The sequence below is a fragment of the Salvia hispanica genome, chromosome 1 (assembly GCF_029641045.1).
Source record: "Salvia hispanica isolate PSC_SH4W2 chromosome 1, Shi_PSC_v1, whole genome shotgun sequence".
Taxonomy (NCBI): domain Eukaryota; kingdom Viridiplantae; phylum Streptophyta; class Magnoliopsida; order Lamiales; family Lamiaceae; genus Salvia; species Salvia hispanica.
Genome location: NC_142692.1, coordinates 4,295,848 through 4,318,840, shown reverse-complemented (window position 1 = coordinate 4,318,840; position 22,993 = coordinate 4,295,848). Strand labels below are relative to the sequence as shown.

Genomic DNA, 22,993 nt, shown 5'->3' with positions numbered 1-22,993 from the left:
ATTAAAGGGATTGAGGATAATGTGAATTTTTAGAGGATTTCTTACCAATTGTTAACAAATTTAGAATAACGGCATTAATTCATAACACAAATCAAATAAGTCACAAAAATTTATTTGGTAATTATCAACGTTTAATAAAAAGTGAAATCTAATACATAAGTCATACCCTAACTTTGTAATTCAATTGTATTACTACTAATTGATTAATCAATTAAGAATATTTTCCAATATACTGAAAAATCTTATGTTCCAATCAAAATTCGAATCAATATATTGATGGTTTTATTTTTTAAAATCTAATAAATAGAAATTATGAGGATTATGGTATGATAATACGGAGACCATATAGCTAATAAGTCGCGCTATGATATTCATTAATTTTCATAAAGTTTCAAATGTTTGAATTTTGAGAGGAGGAATAATCGGAGTCACACTCTCACTTGTTTCTTCTCATCCATCAATTTCCCCTACTTTTGTCCGACTTCAAAGTGCCTAAGATTAGTTTCGAGTTAGACTATAAAACCAAAAATAAGATCAAAAAAATTGAGCATTTAATCTTTCACATCATCAACAGCAACTGACAATGGAAAAAGATTCTGATCAATATGATTTAGGCATCTCTACTATCATGAACTAGACAACACTACACATCTTGTTAGTAGGAATAATTTTCTTTTTTGAAGAAAAAAAAACATTATTTTGGCAATACATAAATCAAGAAAATGGCCAGCCGCGAGCCTCATTACAAATCTAAGATCACACCCTATGTGTTCGCATGCTGGATTCTGGCTGCCTTCGGCGGCCTTATGTTCGGCTACGACATTGGAATTTCGGGTATGAAATTCTTAATTTAAAAAAAAAATCGAAAATTTTGAAATAAGTATGTGTATCTTATTTGATGTGGATTAGGTGGAGTGACGTCCATGGATGATTTCTTGGTGAAGTTTTTCCCTCATGTTCACGAGAGAAAGCTACACGCGCAAGAGGATAATTACTGTCGATACGATGACGAGTTGCTCCAGCTTTTCACCTCTTCTTTGTACTTGGCAGCCCTCATTGCGAGTTTCTTCGCGTCCAAGGCTTGCACCAAGTTGGGGCGCAAGCCCACCATCACCATGGCTTCCACCTTCTTCATCGCGGGCGCCATCATCTGTGCAGCCGCGGAGAAGAAGTGGATGATCATCACGGGGAGGATCCTTTTTGGGGTTGGCGTCGGGTTCGCAAATGAAGTAGGTAACAATGAGTAACTATGCTAGTTTTAGGTCATGTTCGAATTTCCTCCGTTCCATAAAATAGTGATCACATGAAGCACTATTTTGAAACAGACATCTAGGTCATAGCTAGACTGTCTGTTTCAAAATAGTGTTTCACATGGAAACAGTACTTTGGAAATGGAGGATTTTGTCTGCACTCAGTAGTTAAGACTGATGGTTGCAAAACTACTGAATGCAGGCTGTTCCTCTGTTTTTAACAGAGATCGCCCCCCAGCAACATAGGGGGGCGGTAAACATCCTGTTTCAACTATTTGTGACGATAGGGATCTTCGTCGCCAACCTGATTAACTATGCCACGGTGATGATCCACCCGAGCGGGTGGCGCGTGTCGCTAGGCCTAGCGGCGGTGCCAGGCCTAGTCCTTTTCGGCGGTTCCCTATTCATAACGGAGACTCCACCGAGTCTAGTGGAGATGGGGAGGAAGGAAGAAGGGAGGGAAACCCTGCGGATAATCCGCGGGGTTGATGACGTGGACGCGGAGTTTGACCAGATATTGGCGGCGGCAGAGCAGGCGAAGCAGGGGAAGCACCACTTCAGGAGATTGTTCATGCGTTCGAGCTTCCCACCGTTGTTTGTGGGCACCATAATACAAGTGTTCCAGCAGTTCACCGGTATCAACGCTATCATGTTCTACGCCCCGGTTATCTTCCGGACGCTCGGCTTGAACTCCCATGCCTCCTTGCTTTCCTCTGTCGTCACCGGCCTTGTAAACGTAGGAGCCACGTTCGTCTCCATCTATGCCGTGGACAAGATTGGCAGGCGGAAGCTGCTTTTGCAAGCGTCGTGCCAGATGTTCGTGTCCCAGATGGCGATCGGGGTGATTTTGTCCACACACCTCCAGGTAGGTATTAGTCTATTACTAAGATGCATAACAGTTACTACTCCATAAGGAACATGTTAGTAGGTAAGATGTGCTAACTTCATTGTAACTCATCTATGCTTGGAATTCTACGATCAGAAATGACTATTTCTAGTCATAGAATTCCAAACATATACTAAGTTATCTATCCTGCCAAACATAATCTTAGTATAATAAATGGTTGTTAGTCATTATGCTAACTTAACTGTACTACCAAATGACTGTTTAGTTCGGATAATTCTTCTATCTTTGACTTATCTACTCTACCAAACTGAGCCTAAGAATTGCAGGCGACGGGGACGATGAGCAAAGGGATGGCGGTGGTGGTGGTGATACTGGTGTGCACATTTGTGATGTCGTTCGCGTGGTCGTGGGGGCCAATGGGGTGGCTGATCCCGAGTGAGATATTCCCGATAGAGACGAGGGTGGCGGGGTTTGCCTTTGCGGTGAGCACGAACATGATATTCACGTTCGTGATCGCCCAGGCATTCCTGTCGATGTTGTGCCACATGAGGGCTCAAATATTCTTCTTCTTCTCGGCATGGATTATGGCGATGGGGGTGTTCGTGCTCTACCTGTTGCCGGAGACGAAAGGGATTCCGATCGATCAGGTGGAGGAGAGGCTATGGAAGAGGCATCCTGTGTGGAGCAGCTTCTACAAAGAGGAAGGGAGTGAGTATGGGATGGCTTGAGTCCACTCTTTATTAGTAGTGCTTTGGCACATGCTGTTCCTTCATTTTCATTTCTCTTTTCTATTTTCTTTTGAATCTTTGTATGTGCCATACAAGTAAGCTTGTTTCTACCATTGTTTCAATTTTCAATTGGGATTTCATCAAGAGGAAAGCTCTCAATTTCACAATTTGAATTAGGTCTCATCGTTAGCCTGTTACATTTTATATACCAACCTCAACTTATAACTTCAATCAATCTAATAGTAGCAAGTTAAAATTGACCAAAGAATGTAAAAATAACAATTACTCAACACAAATTGTAAGTTCATTTAGTATATTAATTATGTATTTGAACTTTTGTTTGTTAAAGAAAATCAATGGATTTTAGTAGATAGAGTAATGCACGAGTACAATCTCAAATTATCTCCAAAAAAAAGACTAGATCTAGATTTTATTCTTTAATAACCCATTCATATTTTTGGGGGGCAAACAAAATAAATTAAAAATAAAAAAACATAGCAATACATAAAGCCAAGTAACCTAAAGCTGAATAAAATATAAATATACATTAGGTGATACGTATAAACATAAGAATACACTCCAAGAAGTTACATTATCTTTAATGCAGAAAAACTTAACATTAAGTGATTTAGATTCAATCTTTGGCGCATACAATGATACAAGAGGAGTTGTGCAGAATATATACCTACTATTAATGTAGCATAGGGAAGCATTCTGTTGACACTAACAAATGCTTACTTCTATAAAATCGCGATGATCATGAGTAGTGTGGGAGTGTATGCTAATGTAAGCTGGGATCTTATGGAGTTCATCTTGGATCTTCTACAATAGTTCCAACAGCTGATGGGCAACATCTGCATCATAGAGTTGCAAGCAGGTTATAACGATAGACGAGCTAAGATATCTGAATGTATAAAAGTTGACAAGTATGCAATAACACTCTAATCACCATCCCAAACAAGAACAATTTTAGACAATCCAGTTAGTTTAATACCATTTTTTTTAATTCAAGTTAAAATCAGACAAAAATATCAAGAAACAGAGTATTGTGACTGTGATACCTTTTAGTACAGATGGCGGCGTGTGGAACTCATTCCAGATGCTATCACATGAAGCAAGATTCATATTTAGGAATTTGGCAGCAAGGTAGGCAGCACCAGCAGCTATCTGGTGAGGTTTAAACTGAAGCCATAGCGAACTTCTGAGTCTGCAAAAAAGAAACTTCATTTCAGAATAAATGCTGTGATCAAAATATGATGATAGACTAATACATATGAAACAGATTATAAAACCAAACCATTTGAAGCAGAAGCAACACCAACAATTCAACTTGCATGATCTTATTCTCATTGATGTATTCGCCACAATTAAAAAATCTTATGTTCGGAGAGCAGTTGCCATGGCCAGAAACAGTTAATAGTTAAACAAATTGACACTTCAAAAAACAAAAAGCCAATAATTGAATCCCTTACCAACTAATAAGGCAGCATCCAAGTCGGATATACCCAGATTCCTCTGGGAAATGCTGATTGATATCCCAGTATAAAACATGTCAAACAATCTATAGAACAAAACTCCAACTCCAGTCTCTGCTGCCAGTCTACCAACAAGAATGCTGATGTGGATGCACATAAAAGAGAGGAACAGGCTCGGGTCACCTTGTAAGACATAAGGCTAGCAGCATGAATGCTCCGATGTTCGTAGACTCACTGTGACTTCATAAATTAGTTTTAGCAGATTATCACTCCACGACCAATTAGATTATACTTTGCTTTTGTCGAGTCCTCAGAAAATTTAGACTATCTTCAAGCATTAGGGTTGCTGGATCAGACATTATATTCTTGACTAAGTTACAAATTCAGACATAATATCCACATAACTTTATTAATTACACTCTTTACAAAGTTTAAAAGAAAAGTATCACTAGAGCTACAGTGGTATATGTAAATATGGTCTGATAATTCCCTACGGATAAGTAAATGGAACAACAACTAGTAGTAAATATACATATATGTATGGATAGGTATGTAAACCTATGATAAGTAAATGTAGAACATCAAAGTGATGTTCCCTCCATGGATGTTAAGAAAAGATGGTCTTCCTAATATTTTAAAAAACCAAGTGCAAAAGACTATATTACTACTTCTTTCTGCGACAACACTTAGCATGCACCACGTATGGTGTATGGTGACATGACGCCCACTAGATGAAGCCCCAATACAGCAAGGAAAAAAAAACAGAATCACCTAGGCAACTCTTTTTCGAACTCTATAGAACACATGACAACTGTTACACCCCACCAACATCCCAGCCCAAATTTGAGCAGAAAATGTAGAAGTTGAACAGTGATGATCATTGTGAATGGATACTCAAACAGGTCAATAATAATTAAAATTAAAGTAGGGACTTCCCCATCTCTCCTGGGCATGCTTCCACTATTGTGGTAACTGGCAAGTATTCCTACCTTTTCTGTTCTTATTTGACTGGACAAAGGACTAAGGTTTGAGCCCTTGAATAGAAGTTTCTCAGAACATGACATACAAAACTCTTACCCATCAAAGCTCAGTAGCATATGAAGACCTTCAAAATTTATTGAAGCTGGAAGATGTGCTCACCAAAGAATAGAAGAAAAAGGAAATGGGAAGCAAAAGAAAACAGATGAGAGGTCAAAAAAACACGGAGTATTTTGGTGGGTAATATATGGATGGGTGAAATCTGAAATGTAAAGGATTCAGTCACCTGATCGCAAATGGTTTCGGGAATCAAAGTGTTTAAAAGGAATTGGTCACCACATATGGAAGATGAGCTACTAGTTCCATCATGCCCAAACAAAAATCTGAGGTATTCTTCAGATTTATTATAAGCAACCTATGTTGAAACTGAGTAAGAGTCTAAGACATAGTAATGTCTAAATGGAGTATAAAATAATTAACCCACGAACTATCTTCTAGAGCAAATGCCCATGCTAATAAGATGTTGGAATTTGAAAGGAATCCACAAGATATAGCAAGTTCAACTTCAGATGAAAAACACATTTGATGATCAGCAGATCAACCTCCGGCTATTAATATCATAATGGGTGCATGCTAATCTTCTATAAACCCTGCAATTATATGGCATTCCAGAAATATCAATATTGAATTCTAGATTGAATCAAAGTAAATATAGAGATGAATCAGATGACTGTCACTCACAAAAGAAAGATTCAATCTGAGGACCAAAAGGTAAATAAATCGTGTATATCCTCCTCCCGAATGATATTATTGACCTCATTGGTTATCCAAATAATAGAGAAGCCACCAATCAGAGTGTCAATTACAGTTCAGGTACTGGTAACTTTTTCACTCCATTTATATTCAGTCTCGATATCAGAAGGCTCTACTTACATGTACAGAATGTATAGCAGGTATCATTTCAAATTAACAACTGAGAATAGCAATACTTGAAATAATATAACTTACCCTTCTCTGACAAAGTCCAGCGCCATATTCACCAAGACAGACTGTGCAAAGCCTAGTTTTTGAAGTGTAGAAGTCAGAGATTCAAATGGATGCTGCACATTAAGCTCGAAATTCAAAGTTGTTAAGACCAATTGCTCAGCATCAGTCATCCGCTCACGATATTTTTCAAACCAATCCTGTTCAAGGAAATTAGTCACAGAGAAAAGCAACTAAATTAGTACACGTCTTACTCAACAGAAACAACAGACTAAATACAAATACCAGTTCACCTAGGTTAAATCAGAAAAGGGAACTTTCCTTGATCACAATTCAATAGGCCAAAACCATAACAAAGAATTCAAGTTCCTAGTATGTCTTGAATTCTTCAAGAAGGAATAAATACTGATTATATCTTCAATAATCAATTTGAGAACCATACACTTGAAATCAAATTTGAGAATTGAATCTTTTTACAGTTTGAATCAATCAATTTACACCATCTCATAAAAGGAAGTAAGCCAAGGTCAGACTATGAAGAGCGAGAGAAGTAAAGAGGATACTAACAATGGGTAAAATATATGAAAGAAGTGAGAAATCCTGTTTGTGGAGAACTTCACAAGATGCTTTTAGGACATCATTCAGAGCACATGGTGTCTCCTCGGACTTGGAAGCCAGGAAAAGAACTGCAGTAGCTATCAGCTGCAAGCCAATGATAAAAGTACCACTTAATTACCTCCAAAGGCCAATTTCAGCAAACCAGAAGATACTAGAAAGCATTAACTAAATTACAAAAGACAAAGTGCCACATAAATGAAAGGAAACTCACAAATCTGTCGTGAGAGGCATGAGATCGGCGTACAAAGAAACGATGGCAGAGCACCATGGCAGTCCCAATGGTTGTTTGAGGTCTGAAATTAAACAGTATTGCATCTGAATCTTTGGATAATTAACATAAAACATAGCAAGACAAAAAAATAGTCGAACCAACATAGTTATAGAAGGATGGACTTTTAAATTATGTCTCCTTTAGCATGTGGAATGTATTTTTCAAGGTAAGATACTTACAAATGAAGCCTAACCCCAATATCTTGAAGGAAGGAACAATATGAGTATCGCAGATATGTTTCATGCAGCTGATCAATGCCATCTTTTCTTGAAGGAGATGATTTCTCTATATCATCCCTAGACATGAAAACCACTTCCTCATCCTCAAACTTTAACGGGTCACACTTTGATGCAGAAGAAGCATTCGGATTGGCACCACCAGACCTGGTTTCAGCAACAGCAGAAGAACTTTTGCAGACTAATTGGGCATCTGCACAAGCATTATAGTATCTGGAAGGTTTGAATGAGTCAGCACGATTTGCAAGATCATATTGGTATGTCTGTTGCTGCTGATAAATGAACCCAGTGTTTTCAGCAGAGAAAGCTGAAGTCTTTCTCCTTTTGGGAGATGGTGCAAAATCAGGCCCACGGCGGTCATACATGAGTCCATCCAACCTATACGTTTGAGTAAAGTCATGGTAGTTGTTGTAGTCATGTGTGCCAAAGTTCCCGTGGTAATTAGGAGGAGCTGCACCAGTGGCCCTCACAGCCATATTGCTATTTCTAGCACAAGACGATCTATTATCTCTGTGAAATTTGCCACCTCGTGGCTGCTGAGGCCGCACAAAAGACATAATTCCTGCTCGTTTAATCAAAGTAAGAGAACATACAAAATGCAACAACCCAGAAAAAGGCATTCTCTTAGTGATATCTGTTATGCACTTAGGAAGACCAACAACCAATTCAATCACCCATGACATGATAATGGAAATACATCTTAAGTTCTTAACAACAAAAGTTATTTCGAGACTGCTCAAATTATATGCCTCTCTCTCATAATAGATCACCATCAACCCATCAATTCTAAACCTACTGAAACAACATTACACACCGTTGTGTATGAACTTATAACAATCAAATGTATAACAATTTCAGCACTGAAAAATCTAGGAAGGACAAAATCGTTCACAATTCAGTTAGCTATATTGGTCTAAAAGAAACATAGATTTTGAAAATGTATCAAAATTCAAACCTAGTATTTGAGAGTTCAATTTCCAAAATCCTATCAACTTTTACATAAACAACAGCAACATAAAGCACAGAATCGACATCCAACGCAATAAGATCCAATATTCTGCATAACGATTTAAAAAATTAACTCTTTAAACCCGTCAAAAATAATTCAGAAGGTAATTGACGTATAGGAATAATACCTGATAGGCAACACGGGATGTAAGATCTGGAAAGACTGATCGCTAATTCCGAGCTGGAAATACGCAATTCCCTATTGAGATTGAGAGATTAGGGTTTGTGTCTTTGTGAATTGTAGATTGTGAGAGAGGGAGAAGAGAGAGAAAATAAACAAGATTTGAAAAGAATAAATAAGATTTGAAAAGTATTCGCCTACAAATCGATGCGTGGTCGGGTCAGATTAGAACATATAAATTGATTAACCTCTTTTACACTGTCGCAATGTAGTGAATCAAAAATCAACCGAATCAATTGTGAACATGCTTTTGGTTAAATAAAAAATTTTGGAGTATAATTACTTTTGATTTTTGCGTTTAAAACTTTGTAGTTGACGTTGGGTGTACATACTTTGATTAAATACTTTTATTTAATAGTATTAAAAAAATAAAATTATAAAAATAAAATTGTAGACTAATTAGTATTTAATGTTATCTTAATTTTTATTAATATTTAAAGTGAACTTCAAAATTGGTTCCGTGAAAATGATGTTCGCACGTTTTAGGTCACTGAACTTGAAAAATATAACCACGAATATTTGGAAAAAATCGTTAATCACGTTTGAGTTCTTCTCAATTTATTTTTTTTTCTCATTTTATCTTTAAATCCTTAAGAGCTTATTTAATCTAAATTCATTATTTTAAGAATTCAAATCTTACATTACATATTTTTTAACTTTTAATTTTATATAAAATATAATATGCATAAATAATAATTAAAAAATACATTTTACATTTTTAAAAATTATTAGTACTATGATACATATTTTTAGATGCATACACAATAAATTTAGTACTAATAATAAATAATTATTGTATAATAGATGCATATACAACATATTTACTACTAATAATATATTAAATGTATATGCAAAACTAATGCAATCTTTTTTTATCTGGGTGTATACATAAAACACTATAATATGTACTTTTTTTAATGGTTTAATAAATAGTATATAAATTAATTTGTAGTCTAATAAAAAATAAAATTAAAAATAATTTTTAAAATTTTACTATGTTAGTATAACTTTGAAGAAATTGAATCTTCTATGTTAGATAAAAACTAGTATTACGCCCGTGCTATGCACGGTCCATTTTATTTTCTTCAAAATATAAAATATTGATTTGAAATAAAAATAATAATATTATTATATGGGTTAAAATCATACATTGTTATAATTATTTGACCTTTCAAATAATAAAAATAATTTTAATTGATATATAAATTTGTAATTAAAATGACATTGTTTAAAAAAAAATTAACTCTCCTTTTATATATGGAGTTATAATTATTTGACCTTTCAAATAATAAAAATAATTTTAATTAATTTTTAATTAAAACAACATTATTTTAAAATTGTCCAAAACTACCATTTTATATATGTATATATAGATATATTCTAAATATCCAACAATAATAATTATTTTATAAAATTATTTCAAAAATTAGAACATTTTTGGTAAATGACTAAAATATACTACCAAAAAACTGAAAATCCCCAACTTTGTAGCATATGAAATGTAAAATTAATTTAAGATATTGTGTATCAAAAGATATAATTTAAGATTGCACCGGTGAGACACTTCTTAGTCGAGCTTCATTTCATTGCAATATAGTGACCCTATACACTAAAAACCCAATCCCTGAAGCCTAAATCATAAACCCTTAACTTTAAAATATACTCAATTAGATTATAATTTTAAATTTAGTTAGGCAGTTTTTGTAAATATTTTCAAAACTTCCCTTGTATTATTTAAACAAAATACATGAATTACCATAAATTTAATAAAAATGTGTTGCTTATTACAATAAATCAGAATTAACCATTAAAATTAATAATGACCACAAATAAAAAATGAAATAATAATTAAAAAGAGCGAACTATTATTACTACACATTCTGAACGAAACTAAGCAAACTAAGAATTAAAAAATGTCATTTATGTAAAAGAATATAAGAAATTATAGCACCTTTTCATGTGGCAGAAGCTAATTATTTTTCGTGAGAATTTTATTCTAGTGTCAAGAAATTGAGTTTAAATACAAAAATGTTAAAAAAAAATGACCAAATTTATAGTATTTGAATTTGATTAACTAAAATGATAATCTACAAAAATTTAATAGCATTTGAATAGTATTCAAGTCTATAACAGTCTAACAACGTATTTGAATAGTATTACAACTCTTGTACAAACATACTAATAATATTGCACCGGTGAGACACTTCTTAGTCGAGCTTCATTTCATTGCAATATAGTGACCCTATACACTAAAAACCCAATCCCTGAAACCTAAATCATAAACCCTTAACTTTAAAATATACTCAATTAGATTATAATTTTAAATTTAGTTAGGCAGCTTTTTTAAATATTTTCAAAACTTCCCTTGTATTATTTGAACAAAATACATGAATTACCATAAATTTAATAAAAATATGTTGCTTATTACAATAAATCAGAATTAACCATTAAAATTAATAATGACCACAAATAAAAAATGAAATAATAATTAAAAAGAGCGAACTATTATTACTACACATTCTGAATGAAACTAAGCAAACTAAGAATTAAAAAATGTCATTTATGTCAAAGAATATAAGAAATTATAGCACTTTTTCATGTGGCAGAAGCTAATTAATTTTCGTGAGAATTTCATTCTAGTGCCAAGAAATTGAGTTTAAATACAAAAATGTTAAAAAAAGACCAAATTTATAGTATTTGAATTTGATTAACTACAATGATAATCTACAAAAATTTAATAGTATTTGAATAGTATTCAAGTCTATAACAGTCTAACAACGTATTTGAATAGTATTACAACTCTTGTACAAACATACTAATAATATTGAAGCCTTTACAATCCGGCTATGCACATTCACACACAAATGGAAGAAAACAAATTGATCTTCATCATCTTCGGAATGAAGCCGGTGGTCGAGGGATGAGCAAACATAGCTGTTTTCGGCTGCCTCTGCTCACTTTAGAATTCGCCATTTATCTTTTTTCTTTATCTACTTGTGCTTGTTCTTGGGTACTCTCTGTTTCAATACTGAATCCATTTATTTATATAGAGCCAAGATGGTGTAGAGATTTAAAGTTTTAGCTTTAATTCCCAAAATAATAGTGCATGCGTTTCTTGCTTAATTGGAGTCTGTTGGCTTTCCATATTCTTTGTGAATAATGACTTTTTATATTCATTTTCAATTGGAGCCTTTTAATTATAATATATACCTGAAATAATAATGTGCATGTGCAATAATAAATAGTCCACAATCTGCCGGTTGAGATATATACTACAAATTAATTAACAAAATTAAATTTATTCTAATCATTCTAGAGTTCAAAATTGTAATTCCATAAATACCCCAAAACTCCCCTTTTATATATGTATAGATAACAAAATTAAATTTATTCTAATCATTCTAGAGTTCAAAATTGTAATTCCATAAATATCCCCAAAACTCCCATTTTATATAGATATAGATATAGATATAAATATATAGATATAGATATAGATTACTACATGTACTACTATATAATACTCTGTTTTAAAGTTCACTCTAATATTTAAGACCTACTATGTTTTAGTACAATATTTTTTTATTTATCATTTTCCATATGCCTAAATTACATTAATATTTTTTGAATAAGATATAATTAATTATGTAAACGTATATTTGTTCCTCAGTCCAATTGAACTATGAACTATATACACCCAATTTTTATAAACATTTTCACAATATCGCAATATGAATGTAGTTTTTTTTCATATCCTCGTATTCTTTCGGTTAAGTTTGCATCGTACAATAATACTTTTCCCATGGTTGGATGCTTTAATTGAAATTTTCGGATAAGCATGGGGTGATATAAATATAAAAATATAACTACATAAATAATGGTATTCGTAATTAATTTCATTTAAAGTTCGGGCCCCTTATACTAGTCAAAAGCCATAAATGGGCCTTAAATTGGTAAAAGAGAAGCCCATGGTTTGAGCCTTCGAGGTAATGACTCAGGCACACATGGTAAGATCCGACCCATTTATAGGTGGACGACCCTAATTTGCAATAATTTGAGTTTTTTCTTTAATTTAATCATATGTAAAACATAATATTGAGAGAAACATGGGCCATTAAATCGGAGGCTATATACGATGATTACATCATGTTTATTCACATAAAATAACACACTTTTATATATTTTTTGCAATATAATGTAATGCTTGTCAACTTCAACGTACTGTTTGAATTTTTTTTATTCCAACCGGAGTATTAAAAAAACAATAAAGATAATCATAAATTATAAGTCTAAAATTTATAAATTCGACAAAAAGTCGTTGTGAGACCAAAATTTGGTTTATAATTTAAAATTTGGAGGCCATTGTATCTGACTACCATTTTTTCTTATTATTAAGGTCAAATGTAATTAATATATACAACGAGTGTTGAAAATAATTCTATATTACTATATCATTAATAACGATTAGAAAATACTACATTAAATTCCAGTCAAATATGATATCAATATGTTAACTCAAGATGATTGCACATTTTATTAGTAATGAGTCAATTAGTTGAGTCTAGAATCTCTGTTACATTAATTGAGCTTCAAATTGATTTTCAGAAGCTTGCATCATTTCTGTCATGATTTTTTAAATTTATCGATTGTACTCATCTTTCCAATTTAAATCGATTTTATGAATTTCTTAATATGATTATTTCTAAAAGATAATAACTGAAATAGCATTATCCTCATATTCAATTTTCTCCGAGAAAATAATAGGTTGTCATCGGACATATTCTATCATGACTCAAGCATTGGACCAAAATTCAGATAGTAAAAATTTATAAACATTGATATATATTTGATAAATGAAAGTTATTGATATGAAATTGGTAGTACAATATTACTCCCATGCCAGCTCGATTTAGGATTATGGTTTAAAATTTGTAAACCAAACATTCCAGCTCGACTAGTTCATATCTGATTAATCCGCAATCCGAATATGATTGGCCAAAAGTGTACGATTGACATCTCTACTTTTTAGCATTGATATTGTATTGTAGACTATCAAGGATAATTTTGCCAATAAATATGCTGGTTGATTTAGTTGGTTGATTCACATGGCATTCAACTGACCATGTGATCACATGCCTCAAGGATCAAGTTCTCTCTCTCTTTAATCCATGACCAGTCATACACCTGCCGGTTAAGAAAGACACTAGTTACCCATAAATGAAGTGTTTTTTATCTTTATATATATGTATGCTCATTCCAGCAATGGTTTTTATGGTTGTTATGTCATTGGTGGATGTTTCTTTAAAGAAGGTAATTCCACCTGTCATGTCATGTAATGCAATTATATACTCCATTAATATTTTATTTAAGAGAAAATTGACAGAAAGATTTAGTTGTTTTAACATAGATGATATAACCAGGCTAGATGATCTTATTTCTTTTTTCATGGATCACATTTCCTTTTCTTATTCACTAAATGCCAATCTTAATGCCCCTTAATTCTACACCAAGCATGTTCATTGCCATGTTCAAGCTAGCTAGCTAGCATAAATATAGTAAAAATAAAGGTTAAAATAATACTCATATCCCTGATTATCAAATAACCAATTCCCTAGTAGGCTAGTAATTTATTAACTTTGAAATCAAGATTAAATGATAAAAAATAATTTAGAATAAATCCAAATTATTAATCTAAATAAAAACACAAAAAATAAAACTACAAATGAAATACTCCTATTAAAATTGAACACGGCAAAGCACTACAAAATACTCCTATTAAAAATACTATAGATAAAAAAATAAAATATAAATAAGCATTAGATACAATAGAGAAGATCAATGATACATGCATAGAGACAGCATATGCAGATGCTTTCAAAATTTATTATATATATAGGCTATAGCTAGGTCAAAAACGAATTCAATATTTGATTCCAATTTTGGTGTTTCGACTATTAACTTTTCAATAGGGTAGATTTTTGTTCCAATATTTTCGAATTTGTGTTATAAGCACAAAAAACAAATTTAGATCACTTAATAAAAGGTTAATTCAACAATTTATGTCCCACACTATATATAAACTCAAGCACAACCATTTTTTCTACTACATGACTCACAAACTATCACAATCTCCACGATTCTTACATCCTCCAATTTTTCAGATGCTCTCCGAAGAGCCTCTCCGCTCCCTCTCCCTCTCCGACTCCGACGAGACGGGATCCAGCTCCCGGATATCCTTCTCATCGGAGTTTCTCGACGAGAGCAACTTCATCACCATATGCCCCAGCCCTCGGGCGGAGAGGGAGGAGCGATGGCCCGGGGTTGACTTCGAGTTCCTCTCCGGAAACCTAACCAGCATGATCGCTGCCGACGAGCTCTTCAGCGAAGGAAAGCTGCTCCCCTTTCGCCCAATCCATCACGCCGCCAATGGGATCCGCCTGAAACCCGACGAGGCGCTGGTGAGAGTCGAACACGGTGAAAAGGATCGGGAGGCCAGGATGGCGTGGTTCCTCGACGAGGATCCGTCTCCTCGACCTCCCAAATGTACCGTTTTGTGGAAGGAGTTGCTCAGGCTGAAGAAGCAACGCCCTTCCATGCTTTCACCGTCAAATTCTTCTTCTTCTTCTTCTTCTTCTTCCTCTTCCCGAACTTCAGTAGCTAAAGTTCGGGGAGAGGCAGTGGGGAATAATGAGAAAAGTAGCAATAAATTGAAGAAAGGATCGTTTAGTATAAGAATTAGGCCGGTTTTGAATGTGCCTATTTGCATTCAGGCGAAGAATGCTGCGCTGCCGCCATTGTTTTCCACCAGAAAAGGTAGATCATAGATGAGAGAGAGAGAGAGTTTGGTTTAATGGTTATGGTTGCATTGATTTCATGTTATTTTGTTAGGGTTTGTTATAACTGAATTGAATTGACAACTGAATCTGGTTGTATGATTTGGTTGATGTGTAACTGTTTCAATCTCTAATTAAATCTTGATCTCTTCTTATGTTATTAATGTTGATTGATTAAGTTTGAATGTGGAGAAACATGATCCAGATAACCTGGAAACCCTTTAGTTTTATGGGGCCAAATATTGCAATTATTGCATAAAGAGTGATGAAGCATATGATTATTTCCAGGTTTGATTGTTGTATATTTTAATTGTTCACTGTTGTAATTTTTTGGTGTAATAATTAATTAAGTACTAGTTACCCATTGACTGCTTTTGCGATAATCTATAATAACTCCAAAGCTGTACTACTATAATTTATGCGATTATCTATTGCAGAAGTACTACAAAATTAGAATGTATGATTGCTTCTTATATTTATATATGGAGTATCATATTTAATTGATAAATTCAAAAGTAGGGTTGCATAAGTTTTAGTAAATTTCAAGTCTTAATTAAATTTTAATTGTGATGTTTTGACCAAATATATATAAAAAAAGAATAATTCATGGGTGGAGTACGGTAAATTAAATATCATGGGATGCTAAATCTCAAGTACTAAAAGAGTTTTATGTACTACATGTGATTCCAAAATATGATCAGCACAAATATACATTTTACTACAAGAATAAATTTCACTGCGAAATTCTATTTATCGAGTTCAAGATGGAGAAAACTAATGTTATACAGTAATTGATTGGTAGTATAATACTATATTTTTATGAAATTAATTTGAGAGATATATATATAGCTAGGTGGGTTAAAGAAAATCTTGTTATATATAGTGAATGAGAATACTTTAATCTGCACTAATTCAACCAGGGAGTTGTATTAACCGTAATACCGTATACTTTATTCGAATTACTTCTCCTATTTGTATAATTTATTTCTTTATTTTTAAATCTAAGAATAATTTAAATGGATATACTATATTAGTATATTAGTACAGTTTCTTTATTTCATCATTTTTTTAGACCGACCAAAAAAATGAGTCTTTTAATGTCTAATGTATCAACGGGCGTCTAGCATGCATGCATCAAGTAAATGTCATTTATTATATTTGAGCTTGAAATGAATTTTCCCATCAACTACTCCCCCAACTATATATATTTTTCTGCATTTTCCGTTACTATATTTGGAAATTCCAGCTAACATCCATCATTATTAAACAAAAGTAACAATGAAAATACTATAGTAAAATAGTGATGCTCTTATATAGGGAGTAACTTTTCTTTTGAAACAAATCTGATCAAATAGTGTTGAAGACCACATCAATTAAAGATATAGGAGTAATATAATTTTATTTGGCTCGAGATTCATACGCTTACGTTACTATTGTTAGAAAACATTAAATTATCATTACCTGAAAAAGAAAAAAATCATATAGTCCATGTTAAACATTTTATTCTTTTATTTTATAGTAGAAAATAAATTACTGGAAAAAGAAAGGAAATAAATTCTATACTACTAGTTCGATTGATTTCTAAACTTCATTAGAAATAAAAATATTAAGGAGTATAAAATTATCAATAATGAACAAAGAAAAATAATTAATGGAGTATTAAAAAATATCGCTAGAAGGAGGGCTTGAACCTCCGACCTTGTGGTTAACAGCCACACGCTCTAACCAACTGAGCTATTCCAGCTTTTTGAAAGTATTTCCGACTTATAGTGATTAATCTTGAAATCTTTATAACTTAAAAACGACAATGATTAATCTGACTAGTTAAAGTAGTAATAGATTTAGATCAAAGTCGGTATTAAATGTTTTATAACTCGACAAATATTACTAAGTAGTAGTACTATATTTTCCATCAATGGTGTAATTATATGCCTAAAACGAAAAATAAGTTCATGTGAAAATATTTAACAAAAGGAAAATTACTACTACGAATCTACGATACGAGTGTGTTAATCAGACCAAGCTAGATTGTTAATCTTAGCTTAAAAATACAAATGCAATGTTCTTCTCTTAAGAACAATGGCAGTCATGTGTTTAATTAGAATGTGTGTCCCATTTTTATATACTATATAAGAACAATGGCAGTCATGTGTTTAATTAGAATGTGTGTCCCACTTTTATATACTATTAGTACGTATTACTAATTTTGTAATAAAATGTAAGTGTAAAGATTTAGTGTTGTGTGAAATCTACTTAACAAAAATAAAAAATAAAAATAAACATAAAAAATGTGTCTTTAAATCGTGGATGTCGTCCTAATAATCTCAAAATAAAATAATTTTTTAATGGACTGAGGAGATATATACTATATGATGGTAACAGAAGATGATACATCTCTCAGCAACGTCAAGAATTATAATTTTCGTTAAAAATCAATAATAATTTTACAGAAGCTAAATTTACGTGACTTATAATTGAACTTTGGGGCATTTTTTTCCCCATTGAGACAATTCTCCTTAAATGTGAAAAGTTGTGTCAGAAAGATGTTTGATGGCGGAAATCCTGCGTAAGGAAACAACCAACACAATGAATCAGATGCTAATTGTTTTGAGTCGATTGAGATTTTGATTCGGAAGAGAAGATTGGTTTGGTTTAACAATAGAGCGATCTATGTACCAAAGGTAATCTTCGTGCCCGGTAATGGCGTCTAGAATCGTCTCCAAAGATCTCGGTCGGAAATCCTGCGTAAGGAAACAACCAACACAATGAATCAGATGCTAATTGTTTTGAGTCGATTGAGATTTTGATTTGGAAGAGAAGATTGGTTTGGTTTAACAATAGAGCGATGTATGTACCAAAGGTAATCTTCGTGCCCGGTAATGGCATCTAGACCTCGAGGTCGACGCAACATAGATGCGTGAGAGAGAGAGAGAGTTATGATTGAATTGCTTTTTTTGACGAGAAAATTTGAGGGAATCAAAATTGGTGTGGGTAAAGTAGTCAATTCACAAGCTATTATGGGTTAAGCTCGATGCCTTAACAATAAATATCACCTCTTTTGTAAGTTTGAAATTTGGGGCAGTTGCATGCGAACATTGCGGGCCATGTTGGATATCGAGGGCGGACCTGTTTAAAAACATGTAAAGTGAACAATTAGAAATATCCAGATTTTAGAATCATAACTAGGTATATCCGACAAACTGAACATATCCTTAGGTGGCGTTCGGTTGCTATGACTAATTATCATGAGACTATCCATCTAGAATTAAGTTGTAGAATTATTTTAGTTGGAGGGAGAGGCCATGACTAATTATCATGAGACTATCCATCTAGGATTAAATTGAAGGGGTCAGTCTTATGAACCAAACATGATACATATTTAATCATGAGATTTAATCTTATCAACCGAACACCCCCAGAATATATTATTCATCGAATGCAAAGTCATAAATCTTCTAACTATTATGTACATGATTCACGGTCAGAAACAATCTAGAAAGATCTACTCGATCAGCTCACATTCTTCATTCCTTCTAACAAATTAGTCGATCACCTCTATAATATAAGGAACAAAATAAACAAAATTTTCACAACTTATTAACTGTATATAAGCATTTATTGATTTATATTATTATTTTATTTTTAACAAAAGTGTGATAAGTATTTTGTTTGGACAAAAATGTTATGTTATAATTTAATCGACTAAATAAAATACTTCACTAAAATATTTTATTTGTAATCTTATCCTATAAAAATAATCTTTAAAATGAATAAAAATTGAGTTGCATTTTTTAAGCAAAAAAAACAAAAAATATTTGAACTAGCTGGAATACGTTTAAAAAAACAAAACAAAAATAAAAAAGCGGAAGACGAAGCAAAATTCAAAACTCAAAAATTCCCAAATTGAAAAACCCTCATTCGCGAATCGCGCCACCATCGCTGTTCTTCAACAAAACATTCATTTCACTTCGCTTTCTCTCACTTCCCCCTTCTATCTGTGCTATAGGCCTATAGCTACACAATTCACAGGGCGCAACTCCAGAAACCGCGACAACGAGGTAATTCCACTCCACATTCTATCCGTATTTCTGTTTTGCTTCTTCCTCCGCACAATATTTCATGCCCTATTTCGTCTTAGGGTTTTAGGGTTTCTGTTTCATGCTCTACTTTCTGACAGTGAAACCCACATATGCATACATATATCAGCAGATGTATACGTGTGTTTTGTTTTTTCTGTGGATCAGTTGAGATTTTATTTCTTTATTGTGGAATTTGATGCTTGGAACTTCCTTTTAGAGGTTTGATTTCTATCGTGGATCTGTTATGTCATGATGCTAACGTTTCTGCTGGATCTAGGAATGATAATGGAATTTGAAAAATTATTTTCTGATTTTGTTCTTATTGGAACAGAAATGAACGTCTATGGAATACGAGTTTTGGAATGTTGTTGCGTAAAGTTAGTAATTAAGTGCAAGTCATGTTTTTTCTTAAAGCATTTGCTTTTTCTTACTTTCTAAGAAGCTAATGAAAATTTAGTTGTTGGAATATCGTGGAAAGCGTTGGCCTTTTCTGGCATTTCTTATGCTATCTTAGTTTTGCATGGTTATATGTTGTCGGCTGAAGATTTTAGCTTCACATGCTCCCTTGCGGCCTTGCCTAGTGAATTAAAGTAAACGTGTGGGCATATTTTTGGACAATCTTACGATAAATTGTGTTCATAAAATATCGCAGAACTGTACCTACTCTGATGAGGAAGGTAGAGAGGTTGGTTGTTGTGTAGTTTTCTGCTTTCATGGGTAAGATGGTGTCTTAATAATAAGTTAACTCATAATTCAGGTTATATCTTTGATATCTGCAGGAAAACACGAAAACTATTCTAAAACCCAAAGATAATACCCACCAAATTAGGTAATGACCTGCAGGAAGAAAATACTTCAAATGATATGTAACACTACTGTAGGATGTTCCTAACCATGGCTAATAATATGGTTAATCTTTGCTGTTTAATCTATTTAAAGATGGTTAGATGTCCCTAACCAGGACTAACAACTTGTGCAAAAACTTCAAATGATACGTAACATACATGGGACTATGGGAGTATTTTGCATGTTTAGTATCTTACTCACCTTCGTAGGTCTATCAACGCAACAAACCATTTTAATGTGTTTGGATAGATGAACTTGTTCCCTTACTGACTCCTTTATGTATATCTCTTGATTGTTTCGGTACTTCATCTCCAAGGACATAAGTTGCGTACTACATGTTCAAATTTTGCTCAGAATTAGCATTAGTCATGAGAGGCATAAGTTGCTACTTGCTCTATTTATGATGTTTTGGACAATGCATCTCAAAATCACTTTCGATATTTTATGGCTTACTACTTCCAAAAATGACCTTGTTATCTTATGTACAAATATCTTAAGTGTTAATATTGTTGGATTTAGGTTGAGTTCTAAACCAATGTTTCCTAGAAGATTCACTATAAGCAGACAATTGTCAAAATATATGCTAAATTTTACTCTGTCCGTGCTTCTGGCTATGATAATATCTCATGATTTCGACTTCATAAGTTGTAACTGACACGCTATTACTGGTTTTGGATATTTTGTTTTTAGTTGAGATGGAGAACGCCACCAAACTACCAAATGGAGAACGCCGCCAAATCACCATCAAGCTCTGGCCCCCTAGCGAAAACACTCGGGTGATGCTAGTTGAGCGGATGACGAATAATCTCTCCACACCTACAATTTTCACCAGGAAGTACGGCAGTCTCGGTCAACCGGAGGCTGCAAAATATGCTAAACAAATTGAGGAATCAGCATTTTCTTCAGCAAATCAGCAGTATGAACAAGAGACTGCTGGCGATGGAAGTGCTGCTGTGCAGTTGTATGCCAAAGAATGCAGTAAGCTGATACTGGAAGTTCTTAAGGGGGGTGCCAAACCAGAGGAAAAAGAAGCATTAAACTCCGAGGTTGAATCTGCTCCTCGTGAGACCTTTTTCGATATTTCCAAAGGCCAACGAGCATTTATTGAAGCAGATGAGGCCCAAGTGCTGTTGAATCCCTTAAAAGAGCCTGGAAATCATTACACTAAAATATGCTTTAGCAATCGAAGCTTTGGTCTAGGCGCAGCTAATGTTGCCGGACCAATCCTGGCTTCCATTAAGAACCAACTCAAGGAAGTGGATCTATCAGATTTTGTCGCTGGAAGACCAGAGGCTGAAGCTCTTGATGTTATGAATATCTTCTCTGAAGCTCTGGAGGGTTCCCTTTTAAAATATCTGAATATCTCTGACAATGCCTTGGGTGAGAAGGGAGTAAGGGCATTTGGAAAGTTATTACGATCTCAAACTAGCTTGGAAGAACTTTACCTGATGAATGATGGAATTTCAAAGGAAGCTGCACAAGCTGTTTGTGAGTTGGTACCTTCAACAGATGTGCTTAAAGTACTTCATTTTCATAATAACATGACAGGAGATGAGGGGGCTATTTCTATTTCCGAAATTCTAAAGCGTTGCCCTTTATTGGAGGATTTTCGGTGCTCATCCACCCGAGTTGGTTCCGAGGGGGGGATTGCCTTGACTGAAGCACTTGCACAATGTAGGAATCTGAAGAAACTGGATCTTCGGGACAACATGTTTGGTGTAGAGGCTGGTGTCAAGCTGAGTGAGGCTCTCAAGAAACATGAGAATCTCACCGAGATTTACTTGAGCTACTTGAATCTGGAAGATGATGGAGCAGTAGCAATAGCTAATACTCTCAAGGAGTCAGCACCTTCACTTGCGGTGTTAGAGATGGCTGGAAATGATATAACTGCTGAAGCTGCTCCCAGCTTAGCTGCTTGCATCGCTAGTAAGAAGTCTCTGGTGAAGTTGAACCTGTCAGAGAATGATCTTAAGGACGACGGTGCAATTCAGATAAGCAAAGCATTCGGAGAAGACCATGTTCAGCTCAAGGAAGTTGATATGAGCCAGAATTCTTTAACAACCACAGCTAGGAAGTTGGCTCAGGTGTTGGTGCATTTGCCTGAATTTAAGCTCCTAAATGTAAATGGGAACTTCATTTCTGAGGAAGATATTAATGAGTTGAGGAGTATCTTTAAAGAATGCCAGGAAAAACTTGGACCCTTGGATGAGAATGACCCTGAGGGTAATGATTATGATGATAAGGAGGGTGATGATGAAGATGAAGGCAGCCAGGATGAATTGGAAGAGAAACTCAAAAGGCTTGATGTCAATCAAGAAAACTAGAAGAAGGTAGTCTTGCAGTCCTCATGCAGAGAGTGCCAATCATTAGTTGTAGTTTATTATCTTTTGCGGGCGTGCTAGATTTGAACAGGAGATGGGGCTGATTCTTGATGAAGCCATGCCATGCCTGCTCACCATTATGAGTTTGTGTTTAGTGGGACCTTTTTTCCCCTTAATCTGCTTTAGATTATTTAGCATTATGTATCAGCTGAAGGTACTTTCAGTAATCTTATTTTCAACTTGGCCTGTAGACTTGTAACTTTTGGTACCCCATGCTAGGATCATTTTCTGCTTTTTCAATCATATTTACTTTCTTTGAACCTTTTGCTTTCTCTTGTGTT

General features: G+C 34.0%; 4 protein-coding genes and 1 non-coding gene across 13 annotated transcripts; 3 read left to right on the top strand and 2 right to left on the bottom strand.

Moving 5' to 3' along the window:
• Positions 1 to 572: 572 nt before the first annotated feature.
• On the top strand, positions 573 to 2,999 carry LOC125224280 (sugar transport protein 8-like). The gene is made up of 4 exons (XM_048127657.2): positions 573 to 834; positions 910 to 1,229; positions 1,453 to 2,115; positions 2,424 to 2,999. Exons 1-4 carry the CDS (start codon positions 723 to 725, stop codon positions 2,823 to 2,825), a joined length of 1,497 nt encoding a protein of 498 aa, XP_047983614.2. The 5' UTR covers positions 573 to 722; the 3' UTR covers positions 2,826 to 2,999.
• Positions 3,000 to 3,351: 352 nt separating this feature from the next.
• Positions 3,352 to 8,712, bottom strand: LOC125222088 (cyclin-T1-3-like). Of its 9 annotated transcripts, XR_007176470.2 has the most exons (8): positions 8,524 to 8,712; positions 7,331 to 7,949; positions 7,092 to 7,173; positions 6,830 to 6,964; positions 6,287 to 6,462; positions 4,298 to 5,928; positions 4,123 to 4,201; positions 3,895 to 4,032 (listed from the first exon to the last, which is right to left on the bottom strand). XR_007176470.2 is itself a non-coding variant. In XM_048124521.2 (7 exons), exons 2-7 carry the CDS (start codon positions 7,942 to 7,944, stop codon positions 3,648 to 3,650), a joined length of 1,185 nt encoding a protein of 394 aa, XP_047980478.1. In that variant the 5' UTR covers positions 7,945 to 7,949; positions 8,524 to 8,710; the 3' UTR covers positions 3,352 to 3,647. The 9 variants fall into 9 exon arrangements, 4 of the variants coding, with proteins under 4 accessions (XP_047980478.1, XP_047980479.1, XP_088918698.1 ...); XM_048124521.2 differs by lacking the exons at positions 4,123 to 4,201; positions 4,298 to 5,928 and adding an exon at positions 3,352 to 3,679 and having other exon boundaries at positions 3,887 to 4,032; positions 8,524 to 8,710; XR_016134485.1 differs by adding an exon at positions 6,020 to 6,203 and having other exon boundaries at positions 3,893 to 5,928.
• Positions 8,713 to 14,719: 6,007 nt separating this feature from the next.
• On the top strand, positions 14,720 to 15,566 carry LOC125224355 (uncharacterized). The gene has a single exon (XM_048127742.2). The coding sequence runs from the start codon at positions 14,735 to 14,737 to the stop codon at positions 15,395 to 15,397; it is 663 nt and encodes a 220-aa protein (XP_047983699.2). The 5' UTR covers positions 14,720 to 14,734; the 3' UTR covers positions 15,398 to 15,566.
• Positions 15,567 to 17,076: 1,510 nt separating this feature from the next.
• On the bottom strand, positions 17,077 to 17,150 carry TRNAN-GUU (transfer RNA asparagine (anticodon GUU)). The gene has a single exon. It is a non-coding gene; the product is annotated as a tRNA-Asn (tRNA).
• Positions 17,151 to 19,287: 2,137 nt separating this feature from the next.
• LOC125222417 (RAN GTPase-activating protein 2-like) lies at positions 19,288 to 22,972 on the top strand. Its single transcript, XM_048125009.2, has 2 exons — positions 19,288 to 19,464; positions 21,022 to 22,972. Exon 2 carries the CDS (start codon positions 21,027 to 21,029, stop codon positions 22,653 to 22,655), a length of 1,629 nt encoding a protein of 542 aa, XP_047980966.1. The 5' UTR covers positions 19,288 to 19,464; positions 21,022 to 21,026; the 3' UTR covers positions 22,656 to 22,972.
• Positions 22,973 to 22,993: the final 21 nt, after the last annotated feature.

Bases quoted from the DNA above. Each gene is read 5' to 3' on its own strand.
- LOC125224280 (XM_048127657.2), top strand. From the start codon at position 723: ATGGCCAGCCGCGAGCCTCATTACAAATCTAAGATCACACCCTATGTG. The intron at 835-909 runs GTATGAAATTCT...GATGTGGATTAG, and splicing joins CTACGACATTGGAATTTCGG to GTGGAGTGACGTCCATGGAT. The intron at 2,116-2,423 runs GTAGGTATTAGT...TAAGAATTGCAG, and splicing joins TTTTGTCCACACACCTCCAG to GCGACGGGGACGATGAGCAA.
- LOC125222088 (XM_048124521.2), bottom strand. From the start codon at position 7,944: ATGTCTTTTGTGCGGCCTCAGCAGCCACGAGGTGGCAAATTTCACAGA. The intron at 7,174-7,330 runs GTAAGTATCTTA...GTTTAATTTCAG, and splicing joins ATTGGGGTTAGGCTTCATTT to ACCTCAAACAACCATTGGGA. The intron at 4,033-6,286 runs GTAAGTTATATT...TCTTTTTTGCAG, and splicing joins CTGGACTTTGTCAGAGAAGG to ACTCAGAAGTTCGCTATGGC.
- LOC125224355 (XM_048127742.2), top strand. From the start codon at position 14,735: ATGCTCTCCGAAGAGCCTCTCCGCTCCCTCTCCCTCTCCGACTCCGAC.
- LOC125222417 (XM_048125009.2), top strand. From the start codon at position 21,027: ATGGAGAACGCCACCAAACTACCAAATGGAGAACGCCGCCAAATCACC.